This window comes from Coregonus clupeaformis, unplaced genomic scaffold (genome assembly GCF_020615455.1).
Source record: "Coregonus clupeaformis isolate EN_2021a unplaced genomic scaffold, ASM2061545v1 scaf1329, whole genome shotgun sequence".
Lineage (NCBI taxonomy): Eukaryota > Metazoa > Chordata > Actinopteri > Salmoniformes > Salmonidae > Coregonus > Coregonus clupeaformis.
In genome coordinates, this window is record NW_025534783.1 from 52,786 (window position 1) to 65,812 (window position 13,027).

The 13,027-nt window shown below is 43.2% G+C and overlaps 1 protein-coding gene across 1 annotated transcript; it reads left to right on the plus strand.

The window, feature by feature from the left end:
* The first annotated feature begins 2,767 nt into the window (after window positions 1-2,767).
* Window positions 2,768-7,219, plus strand: LOC121569461 (ATP synthase F(0) complex subunit C3, mitochondrial). The gene is made up of 5 exons (XM_041880438.2): window positions 2,768-2,863; window positions 4,405-4,452; window positions 5,023-5,103; window positions 6,449-6,627; window positions 6,890-7,219. Exons 2-5 carry the CDS (start codon window positions 4,414-4,416, stop codon window positions 7,002-7,004), a joined length of 414 nt encoding a protein of 137 aa, XP_041736372.1. The 5' UTR covers window positions 2,768-2,863; window positions 4,405-4,413; the 3' UTR covers window positions 7,005-7,219.
* Window positions 7,220-13,027: the final 5,808 nt, after the last annotated feature.

Sequence of the window (13,027 nt, forward strand, 5' to 3'; positions counted from 1 at the left end):
ATGTGGTCTTTCTCTCTGAGAAGGCTGTCAAACTGACGGTGATTCAGGCTTCTGGATCGGATGAAATTAACAGTTTGGATGACCACCTTCATGACATTATCCATCTTTAATGACTTGCAACACAAAGCCTCCTGGTGCAAAATACAGTGAAAAGTCAAAAAATCACGTCCTCCATTTGCAGATTGCACTTTCTCTCTGAACTTTGTCACAACGCCTGCTTTTTTCCCGATCATTGAGGGCGCACCATCTGTAGCCAGGCTGACAGCGCGGGACCAGTCCACTCCGACCCTGTCCAGCGCGCCGACGAGTGCGGTAAAAATATCAGCTGCTGTCGTTGTATCTGTCATCGGCACCAACTCCACGAACTCCTCGGTGACGGTCAATGTGTCATCAACTCGCGGATGAAAATGGCCAGTTGTGCAACATCTGTAATGTCCGTGCTTTCATCAATTGCAACCCGAAAACGCAATAAATGACTTTACTTTTTGCTTCAACTGGCTGTCCAAATCCACTGAAAGATCGGAAATCCTGTCTGCAACTGTGTTTCTTGTCAGGCTGATATTTGCAAAAGCCTGCCGCTTTTCAGGGCACACAATCTCTGCTGCCTTCATCATGCATGTTTTTACAAATTCCCCCTCACTAAATGGTTTTGAAGCCACTGCGATTTCATTAGCAATGAGGTAGCTAGCTTTCACTGCAGCGTCACTGATGTCTCGGCTGTGAGTAAACACAGACTGCTGTTTCTTCAGACCCGCCAACAGTTCATTCACCTTCTCTCATCTCCGCTGTCCTTGAAAGTTGTCATATTTGTCGGCATGAAGACTCACATAGCGGCGACGAAGGTTATATTCTTTCAGCACTGCAACATGCTCTGAACACACCAAACATACAGCTTTCCCATTCAATTCCATGAATAAATAGGATTACCATTTTTCTTGGAACACTCTGCACTCTGTGTCCACTTTTCTCTTTTTTCACAGAGACATATTGGGGCAATGAGGGTGCCAAAACACATAATGTTAAAAGTAGAAGCCGTAATAAATATCGCGGGCAAAACAAAGTAGCTCATTGGCTGCACGTGCTTGACCTACTTGCTCTGCCCCGGTATAAACAGTTTGCTTGCTTAACACAATTGCTATTGCGCCATCCAGTGGACGCAATTGGAACAGCAGTTTATTTTATTGAAAAATTGCAGCGCATTTTTATACTGTAAAAAAAATATATATATATATTTTTTCTTTTTTTTCAAAATCATCTCGCGGGCCGGATTAAACCCGTTTGCGGGCCTAATCCGGCCCGCGGGCCGTACATTTGACACCCCTGCCCTATGGGAATCCCCGCGTCCATTTTTGCTATCTGTCCAAACAATTAGCCAAGCAAGGGAAGTTGGCAACGTAAATCGGTCAGCCCTCGTTCTTGGTCGAGTGTACAATTCTGTTCACTCCAGGGCTTGAAACGCCCCATAATTCAATTCACGATGATTGTACATCCGCTAAGAAGTCTGCCAAAACTTAAAACCAACGTCAATATGGAGAAGTCAACATAAAAGTGTAAGTAAAAACAAATGTAAATAAGTTAGAAATGGTGCTACTAATGCACATGACGGCACAAACACATATCGTAAAAGTAATGATGTTTTTGTTTGGTTGGCTTTTGGAAACGTTATCTAGCGCATACAACTTTCCCTGACATCACACTTACACATTGTAATTTTCGATTTAGCTGATATCGTCGGATGGCTAGCATTCGATGTCTTCTAGCCAAGATATTAAATGCAATCATACTTGACTGTAGCGCATATAAAGCACACACAAACGCTACCGGTGGTTCCATGATGACTGAAAACACAACCGTGGAACGAACGATTGACACATTTCTGGGCAAGGGCGGTCCATTTAAAATTAATTAATTATTCCTTCGCCCCTTGCCCTGCAAGTGTCAACTCATCATATGTCATCAGAAGTGTCCACTTAATTTGAGGGGAGAGGGAGTGTCTTTTACATGTTTGGAATGCAGCCTAAAAACTACTTCCAGGTCACAGAATTTCTGACATTTTCAAAATAAAAGTCCCCCACATTATAGTAGAAAAGTGTCAATAACCATTCATGAAATATGGAAAAAAATAATTGTCTAAACATGAACAATAATTCATATTTGTTCAAATGACATTTGCATTAAATTCGGGTTTTAAAACATGTTCCAAGGTCAAATAAATGTCCCCAATGCGAATCACTGTATATGGAATACATATTGGTAGAGCACGGAGCTTGCAACGCCAGGGTTGTGGGTTCGTTTCCCACGGGGGGCCAGTATGAAAAAATGTATGCACTCACTAACTGTAAGTCGCTCTGGATAAGAGCGTCTGCTAAATGACTAAAAATGTAAATATTGGCTTAGAGCAAGAACTATTCTGTTATGTAGTGTTTATGAAGTCTTTATGAAGCTGACCGTATTTCTTTACTCAAAGATTTTAGAAGTAGGCAGGACGTCCTATACACTGTCCAATAGAAATAGAGGACACTGGATGTAGTTTGAAAGGTTCACGGGAATATGGTCCAATGGGGAAAAGGAATGGGATTCGAGTCCATTCTTATTATACCTCAGTGTTCGAGTCACCCGGCCACCCTAAATACTGTCAACCAATAGCAATTATTGTAGTTCATTGAAAAGCTCCATTATAGGCTAGGTTAAAAGTAGTGACAAGATAAATAGCAAATCATAGCCGAAGGAGGGTTTTTTTTGTCCAATGGACGTTTAGGACGTAGTAACTAATCTTATAAATAACAAGGTGAGAGCTATCAGTGTACATTGACTGCTGCGGTGAGCTAGGTATCGTGGACCCCGTGTGTACTGTAACATTAAGGTGAGTTAGTAGTTTGGTGTTTAAGTATGACATAGTATTTTGTCATTTCGGTATGATTATAATAGCATTGTGAATATTTTGAAATGTCCTGTCTGTATTGCGGGGGCGAATAGAAATCGTTAGCATGCTAGCCAGCCATACATTGTAGGTGAAGTGGACGGCCATTCAATGATTTCTTCCGAAGAATGACATTTTACAGTGAATGTATTCGTACTGTAGAATTCTTAACAGAGAAGTGTGTACATGGGCAGCCGCGTATACTGCTGGGAAATAAACATGCAAATGTTAATTTGCGAAACCATGCATGTTGGTGTACAACCGATCGCTGCGGTGACTCTTCAGCAAAATGTCTGACTTGCTGGTCCATATCCGGGCCTAGTGAACCAGTGCATGTTTTCAGTCATTGTGGATTCATGTCCCTGAGGATTGAGAAGGACGTTTAATAATTTCTATCAAATATAGTTTGCGTTCTGTACGAAATGCAGCGTCCTTGTATTTAATTCCTGTATTGGTGTCTGTGGGTCATTTTTGACCTTCACGTCTCGAGCTGGCTAGACAACTCCTCCCACCAATCTGCTAGCAGTGTCTGTCTGAAGTATATTACATTTAGCTAGCTATGGCTAACAAACTACCCAGGTTAGCCAACTAGCTACCGTTTCATGCTTTCGGCTTTTTGCAAATAGCTACTACCCTCACTGCATGTGACATGGGTTTAATAAGCCCCATTCACCCAGGGACATTTGATTTGGGATAGTTTAGATTTTCCCATGGTGAATCCTTCAGTTGTCATTCGTGCTAATGTTAACGTTACCTGCCCAGGGGCAGAATTGCCACGGGGAAAGGGTGTAATGTACTAAAGCATGTGGTATCTTTTACAATGAATGTAGCTAGTTTGATTTTTACTTATTCAATCATAGCATCGCTAAAGGCTAGCTTGCCTGTCTGGGCTTCATGTGCACTGTCAACTACACTACCTCGCTACTAATGCAATTGGATTAACTTGCATTAGACATATCTGGAATCGAAGTTGATCATAGCTTAGCTCCCCACTTACAGTAAGTATTAGTGTTTTGAAAATATCGTCTTTAATGCTGCACTGTCATTTGCTTTGGGATCTTGCCACATTCAAACAAGCCTTGCTATTTTTCATGCAATTACACTTAATCAACAAATCGTATGACCTGGGTGTGAAGATTGTAACTTGATTCTTTATTTGCGCACAGTTGTAACCTCTTGAGATTCTACAATCAGATTTTACCACAGGACCTTAGTCTACCTTTTGCACATCCTCTGCCCTGATGCACATGGGAAAATGCTTGACTGGTTACCCCTACAGGTCAGGTCATACCTTTAGCAGTGTAGAGCTGGTTTAGGTGGTGGGCGGTAGCTAAGAGTTGTGCATGCCTTCCATTGTAAACACTTTTTTCTTGTCCAAACGACTGATTGTGTGCTGGAAGAAGAGACCTGTTAAATGGCTGGGGCATTTCATGGTGGTGCAAATTAGCAGTTAAAAAAACGTAATTTGTCATCTCTCTCCATAGGCACAAGCCATGTACGCCTGCGCTAAGTTTGTCACCTCACCTGCTGTGGTATGTATTCTTTGAAACTACAATGTCACTGTTTGATCCTCTGCCAGTTGTGCCTTATCAGTCTAGATCTAGCTCTTACACACACCGTCTTGTTTAGCTAAAAGATGTGCAGCAAATTAATATATTTCGTAAGGAATGTAGCACGTGATGAGAATGCATTTAGGTTTTTTTAGAAAAAAGATTAATGAATTTGATGGGAAAGAATAGTCTATGACAGTGTTACCTGTATGTATGACCAGTGGTCTGCCGGGAATAAGTTGGGAAACATCACTATGTAGGCTATTAGCCTCTCACCTTGTAGGCTAATCTAACCCTACAGTACTCAGTCTTTAGTAAGGACAAGATTTGGATTGATCATGACATTGCCATTCTACCAGTCTTCATGCCTCTGTAATCCTCCTAGACATTAGACTATTAGATGCAACTCTGTCAGGTCATAATCTTGGCGTGCTCCAGAACTCACCTCAGGGTAATCTACATTTGGCAGTTTGTTAGTAATGATTTATAATTAGAGCTTGTTACAAGCTTTTAAGTCTGTCTAGGAGTCTGATGTGTAGTTGTCTCTTGCAGCTGCGTGGGGGGTCCAGAGTCCTCGCCCGGCCAGTCTCGGTCTCAGTCTTCAACAGACCTGAAGCCAGAAGTGAGCAGCAGGTAAGCCTCTCTTCAAACCAAATGTAAACCCTGTGACGGTAACGTTGCTAATAATTCTGTGCTTAGGTTTGTGTGTAAACCTTTTGTCAATTGCCCCTTTTTGTGATAACCTGAAACTATTAGATTAGGCAATTTTATGTTCATAAAGTTTGTTTCTTTTCAACTCATCACTAACCCATATTGCCTTTTTAGTTGTATTCATCCTGAACACCAGGCTATTTTAAATCCCTGTCTGGCTAAATACTAATGTGGCCAGTGCGTAAAAAGGACTGGTATCCAGGCTATGTGTCCTTGTGACCATTTCCACGGGTCCCTTCAGGGCTCTACAGTGTGACCATTTTACTCGCATATCAGCCTGACTATTTTGTTATGCAACCTGGAATTTTTATTTAGGAGCACCAGTGTGCCTAGAAAAATGAAGGACTCTAGCTTTGTTACCTCAACTTGCACCTACATTTTTTAACTTAGGTGCACACATGCTCCTTGTGAAAAATAAATGCATCATCATAGAGCCCTGCTCTTGTGTTGACCTTTCTTGACTGGTATTTTGAGCAGCACTTTTTTATTTTACACCCCTTTTTTTCTCCCCAATTTCGATCTTGTCTCATCACTGCAACTCCCCAACGGGCTCGGGAGGCGACGGTCGACTCATGCGTCCTCCGAAACATGACCCGCCAAACCATCCTTATTAACAACTGCCCGCTTAACCCGGAAGCCAGCCGCACCAATGTGTCGGAGGAAACACTGTTCAACTGACGACCGAGGTCAGCCTGCAGGCACCTGGCCTGCCACAAGGAGTCGCTAGAGCGCGATGAGCCAAGTAAAGTCCCCCCGTAACTCGGACGACACTGGACTGATTGTGTCCCTAGCCCATATCTGTTATTACTTGACCCTTCTGGTAGTCTGAGAACCGGCAAGGTGAAGGCAATCGGGAGCTATGAGCTTCCATCGTATTAGAGGGGGAGGGTGGGCTATTTAACAATAAGGCACGAGGGGTTTTTGTATATGGCCAATATACCACAGCTAAGGGCTGTTCTTATGCACGATGCAAAACGGAGTGCCTGGATACAGCCCTTAGCCGTGGTATATTGGCCATATACCACAAACCCCCAAGGTGCCTTATTGCTATTATAAACTGGTTACCAACCTAATTAGAGCAGTAAAAATAAATGTTTTCTCATACCCGTGGTATACGGTCGGATATACCACGGCTTTCGGCCAATCAGCATTCAGGGCTCAAACCACCCAGTTTATAATAAACTATATATACCTGTCAGGTGGCCTCAGAGGCTGAACTGGAACGATGTTCTGATTTTGACCGCTCTGCACCCTGCATCTTCCCCAGGCCCTGTTGCCTGTCGGTGAGGCCTCTCTTCTGACCCGAGGGTTCAAGACCAGCGCTGTCTCCAGGGACATCGACACTGCCGCCAAGTTCATCGGTGCTGGAGCCGCCACAGTGGGAGTGGCCGGATCAGGGGCTGGAATTGGAACAGTGTTCGGCAGCTTGATCATCGGTTATGCCAGGTAACTGATTAACGAAAAGGATTCATTCCTTTGTTCGTGGAAGTGGGCATATTCAGAAGCAAAATCAGATGCAGCAGAATAATCGTTGTAATCAGTGATTATGTGGGTGGCAAAGAAATGCTCAAATTTTACCACAAGAGTATTGATGAAGCGTGTGAGCTGGTTCATTTTAATTTGGGTTCATATCATTCACAAACAATTTGCTGCTGTCGTCCAGCCTAAATCTTAACTTTCAGTCCTCTCCTCTTTCTCTCTCTGACAGGAACCCCTCCCTGAAGCAGCAGCTCTTCTCCTATGCCATCCTGGGCTTTGCCCTGTCTGAGGCCATGGGGCTCTTCTGTCTCATGGTGGCGTTCCTCATCCTGTTCGCTATGTAATTTAGTCACACCCTGTTCCCATCCCTGTCACCTCCCTTCTCCCGGGGAATCGGAACTCTTGATGCGAAGCTCACGAGGCCATGGCACCGCCATTCCAATCAAAATCTACGACTACAAATCCTGCCTTTTTATGTTCCCCTTTTTTCCAGAAGTTTTACATGAGTTCACTTTGGTTTAGACGGTCTGTCTGAATAAATGGTTGGGATAACTATAAACGTGTTGGTCCTTATTTTCAGTGGTGTTTGGGTGCTGGACTGAAAGACATGTAAAAGATACAAACTGAAAGTACTAGTAAAATTATCACATTGAATACAATATAAGCTAAATGTGCTAGTACAGGGATGGGCAACTGGTGGAATTTCTTAGAAATGAAGTCGGGGTCTCAACTTACTGTTGAGAGTTAGAATAATAGAATACACAAGGTGCAATTTCTAAATGTAGTTGTGCATCAGCAGTCACTCAATTAGCCAGTCAGCAAAGCATTTTAAGATTGGTAAATTAGTCTAGCGACCAGCTATGTAAACTTGTAGTAAGCGTGCTCGAATTACCGACCGGGGTGAGGCCCATTTGATCATCAGTTATCATATTAAAAACTTCAAGCGTTTTCTTCCACCCTTTGGAAACTGTCTGTGCTGTCACGAGGGGGGCTGCTAAAATGTTTTGCTCGTGGGGGGGAACGGGTGTATGGATGTGGGTACGCAGACCTAAGAGCCACTGTGGCCCCTCATGAGTTCTGTTTTATTGTGGCCCCCACCCAAATTAAAGTTGCCCATCCCTTTGCTAGTTTATACAGTGTACAAAACATTAGGAACACCTTCCTAATAATGAGTTTTGCCCTTAGAACGGCCTCAATTCGTCAGGGTGCTGGCCGATGTTGACTATTGCTTGCCACAGTTGGCTGGATGATTTTTGTGTGGTGGACCATTCTTGATACCCATGGGAAACTGTTGAGCGTGGAAAAACCCAGTAGCATTGCAGACACACACAAACTGGTGCGCCTGGCACCTACCATACTCCCTTCAAAGGCACTTAAATATTTTGGCTTGCCCATTCACCCTCAATGGTGCACACAAACAATGTCTCAAGGCTTAAGTCTTTATTTAACCTGTCTCCTCCCCTTTATCCAGGGGCGGTGTGTTCAATAGGGCGATATGGGCGACGCACTGCCAAACGGGAAAAGGAAGGGATTTTTTTCCTAATCAATTATATCACGGCAACAGTAGTTATCAGTGTTGTAATCTAGACGTCTGATCTGCCACAGTGCCACTAAATGTCCAATCAGGCTAAAGTCGTGCTTCAAATGCCCCCCTTTTGGGGCGATTTCAGTCAGGTTGAAAATCGCCCAGAAGTCTCTCATAGCCTCTAATGTAAAATCAATTTTTTTCAAATATCAGAGCTTTCAATACAATCTCTATGGGTTTCTGAGGGCTTGCACTTACGCGCTTTCGTCATACGTAACGTAACCATGAACGTAACTAAAAAAAGAGCGGGTAGCCTCATCAATCAATTCACTACTACTGTGAAAATGGCTATAGCGTTCAGTGCAACTCGATTGTCTCTTTGAAATAAGTTACTTTTTGTCGGATGAACAAATGAAGATAAATTGGCAACGAAACAATTAGGACCTCCCAGACCAAATTTAATAATTCAACAGGTTTCTACTAAAGGGGGGAAGTCCTACACCCGAGGATTTTCCAAAAATTGGTACGAACGAAAAACCTGGCTAGCAGGCTGCGATGTAGCTAATGCAGTCTTCTGCTACCCCCTGCTTACTCTTTCACCCTGAAGGCGGCACGGCAGACAGCACCGCTTGGACAGCGACTGGTGTGTAACGGACATGCACCATCTTTCAGGAAAGATTAAGAAACATGAGCTGTCAAAGACCCACATGGATAGCTGTTTGAGATTGTCTGCTTTGGGGAGAGTGAACATTCCCACTCAACTGGATGAGGGATACAGGCTAGCTGTCCGCCGCCACAACGATGAGGTTAGTGTTGATAATCACAAGTTTACTGGAGAACTGAAACTGACAAGGCTGACAAGATAGGACCCTTTTTGTCCATTGTTATTGGATAGGAACAGAACTTATAACCAGCTCCTGACCTAAATAGATCTTAGCACAACATTTTACTCAACATATCATATTCCATATTCACTATAACAAATATATTTACTACGACATTAGCAAGAACCGCCACATCCTCAGCCGGCTAATCCAGTGTGTGAAGTTTTGCGGAGTGTTTGAGTTAGCTTTGCGAGGCAAAGATGAAACTGAGGGCTCCACCAACCCTGGTAAGCCAACACTTTTGAGATCAGTCAATAAATGCTTCTGGTATTGACTTATATGCTGCCCCTGTCTTCATGTTGTTGCTGGACATATCTTTTTTTAAATGTGTGTAGGTCACCTAAATCATCAGAAAAATTGCCCCCCCTGAGAATTTTTTCAGGAGCCGCCACTGCCTTTATCTACACTAAAGTGGATTTAACAGGACATCAATAAGGGATTGTAGCTTTCATCTGGTCAGTCTGTCATAGAAAGAGCATGCGTTGTACATTTGGTGTATATTCAATGTAATACAATTTTTTGTCTGCACAAAATGTTGATATACAGGCTTGCTTGCCGCAATTACTTTTGACTTGATTCAAAAGCTGAGTTGGGAAATTATCCGTTTTCCTAAGTAGATTCTTTGCGAGATTAACTTCCCGCAGTCTAGTAGTAGACCATGCTTACCTCAGACATTTTGAGTTGGAAGAGGATAGAATGAGGGGACGCAAGGAATCAAAGGACCTCTGAGATTCACCCTTGGTGTAGCCACAGGCTATAGGTACTTTCCACATTTCCTACACCTGACCTGTCCATTGCTTTTGAATGCATGAGGGGGAGCCAATGGGCACACTTTGGGGGGAGAATATGAATTCAGCACAGACATCAGTGCCTAGGTGTTATTTCTGGACAACTATGGGTGGGCCAGTGTCACTAGAATGAACCACATCTTTGAGCATTTTAAATTGGCTATACACTCCCCTCATTTATTTGGACGGTGAAGCTGAAATATTTAATTTGGCTCTATATTCCAGCATTTTGGATTTGAGATCAAATGTTTCATATGCGGCAACAATCCTGAATGTCACCTTTTTATTTAAGGATATTTTCATACATATCTATTTTACTGTTTAGACTTGAAAGCACTCTGGTCCTCTGTAGCTCAATTGGTAGAGCGTGGCGCTTGTAACGCCAGGGTAGTGGGTTTGATCCCCGGGACCACCCATACGTAAAAATGAATGCACACATGACTAAGTCGCTTTGGATAAAAGCGTCTGCTAAATGGCATATTATTATCTAGTCCCCCTCCCCCCTAAACTACAAATGCATCCAACAAGTTTGTAGTTACAAGCTTGATGTAGTCATTGAGTGCTAGGAATATGGGACCAAATACTAAACGTTTGACTACTTTAATACATTAAGTGAATTTGTCCAAATACTAAATGACACCTTCAAATGGGGGTACTAGATGCATAAAGTGCTTTCATTCCTAAACTGTAAAACATATGTATGAAAATAACCTCAAATGAAAGGTGAAGTTCTGTACTGTCGCCTCATATAAAACATTTTAGCTCAAATCCAGAATGCTGGAGTATAGAGCCAAGATAAAAGTTGTAGCTTCACTGTATATATAAATATGGAGGGGGGTGTAGTTTTATTCTCTACGGCAGTAGTTCTCAACTTTTTTTGAACTGTGGCACACTTTGATGGGCTGTAAAATTCTGTGACACACCTAAAAATGTCCCTATAAATGTATTTCTTGGTAATGAATACCAAGGTACCGAGGTACTCCTGAGTGGCGCAGTGGTCTAAGGCACTGCATCGCAGTGCTAACTGTGCCACTAGAGATCCTGGTTCGAATCCAGGCTCTGTCGCAGCCGGCCGCGACCGGGAGACTCATGGGCGGCGCACAATTGGCCCAGCGTCGTCCAGGGTAGGGGAGGGAATGGCCGGCAGGGATGTAGCTCAGTTGATAGAGCATGGCGTTTGCAACGCCAGGGTTGTGGGTTCGTTTCCCACGGGGGGCCAGTATAAAAAAAAAAAATTGTATTCACTAACTGTAAGTCGCTCTGGATAAGAGCGTCTGCTAAATGACGTAAATGTAAATGTAATGACCTCCATCTCATCTGATCCATACTGCAAATGAACTATTTTCTGTGACAAACGTTTTTGATAGATTAAATAGGGTTTATTATAAATATTTCATAGTTTTGATAGTTCCTTACTCATGAAGGTTAATTTGTGTGTAGCCGTTTAAGTGTGTCCCGCCAATCTGGGAGAGATTCTTTATTTATTTTTTTCTCAGGTAAAGTACAGTCGTAGTCAAAAGTTTTGAGAATGACACAAATACTAATTTTCACAAAGTCTGCTGCCTCAGTTTTGATGATGGCAATTTGCATATACTCCAGAATGTCATGAAGAGTGATCAGATGAATTGCAATTAATTGCAAAGTCCCTCTTTGCCATGAAAATGAACTTAATCCCCAAAAAACATTTCCACTGCATTTCAGCCCTGCCACAAAAGGACCAGCTGCCATCATGTCAGTGATTCTCTCATTAACACAGGTGAGAGTGTTGACGAGGACAAGGCTGGAGATCACTCTGTCATGCTGATTGAGTTAGAATAACAGACTGGAAGCTTTAAAAGGAGGGTGGTGCTTGAAATCATTGTTCTTCCTCTGTTAACCATGGTTACCTGCAAGGAAACGCGTGCCGTCATCATTGCTTTGCACAAAAAGTGCTTCACAGGCAAGGATATTGCTGCTAGTAAGATTGCACCTAAATCAACCATTTATCGGATCATCAAGAACTTCAAGGAGAGAGGTTCAATTGTTGTGAAGAAGGCGTCAGGGCGCCCAAGAAAGTCCAGCAAGTGCCAGGACCGTCTCCTAAAGTTGATTCAGCTGCGGGATCGGGGCACCACCAGTGCAGAGCTTGCTCAGGAATGGCAGCAGGCAGATGTGAGTGCATCTGCACGCACAGTGAGGCAAAGACTTTTGGAGGTTGGCCTGGTGTCAAGAAGGGCAGCAAAGAAGCCACTTCTCTCCAGGAAAAACATCAGGGACAGACTGATATTCTGAAAAAGGTACAGGGATTGGACTCTGGAGGACTGGGGTAAAGTCATTTTCTCTGATGAATCCCCTTTCCAATTGTTTGGGGCATCCGGAAAACACCTTGTCCGGAGAAGACAAGGTGAGCGCTACCATCAGTCCTGTGTCATGCCAACAGTAAAGCATCCTGAGACCATTCATGTGTGGGGTTGCTTCTCAGCCAAGGGAGTGGGCTCACTCACAATTTTGCCTAAGAACACAGCCATGAATAAAGAATGGTACCAACACATCCTCCGAGAGCTACTTCTCCCAACCATCCAAGAACAGTTTGGTGACGACCAATGCCTTTTCCAGCATGATGGAGCACCTTGCCATAAGGCAAAAGTGATAACTAAGTGGCTCAGGAACAAAACATCGAAATGTTGGGTCCATGGCCAGGAAACTCCCCAGACCTTAATCCCATTGAGAACTTGTGGTCGATCCTCAAGAGGCGGGTGGACAAACAAAAACCCACAAATTCTGACACACTCCAAGCATCGATTATGCAAGAATGGGCTGCCATCAGTCAGGATGTGGCCCAGAAGTTAATTGACAGCATGCCAGGGCGGATTGCAGAGGTCTTGAAAAGGAAGGGTCAACACTGCAAATATTGACTCTTTGCATAAACTTAATGTAATTGTCAATAAAAGCCTTTGACACTTATGGAATGCTTGTAATTATACTTCAGTATACCATAGTAACATCTGACAAAAATATCTCATAACACTGAAGCAGCGAACTTTGTGAAGACCAATACTTGTGTCATTCTCTAAACTTTTGACCACGACTGTAGGTCTTTAGTTTTGAACGGTTTGGGCTACAGAGGAGCGGTTTTCTGCATTTTAAAGGTGCAACCACAGACACAAAGCAATACTCTGTTTGTTTCTATG

Bases quoted from the DNA above. Each gene is read 5' to 3' on its own strand.
- LOC121569461 (XM_041880438.2), top strand. From the start codon at position 4,414: ATGTACGCCTGCGCTAAGTTTGTCACCTCACCTGCTGTG. The intron at 5,104-6,448 runs GTAAGCCTCTCT...CATCTTCCCCAG, and splicing joins AAGCCAGAAGTGAGCAGCAG to GCCCTGTTGCCTGTCGGTGA. The intron at 6,628-6,889 runs GTAACTGATTAA...TCTCTCTGACAG, and splicing joins TTGATCATCGGTTATGCCAG to GAACCCCTCCCTGAAGCAGC.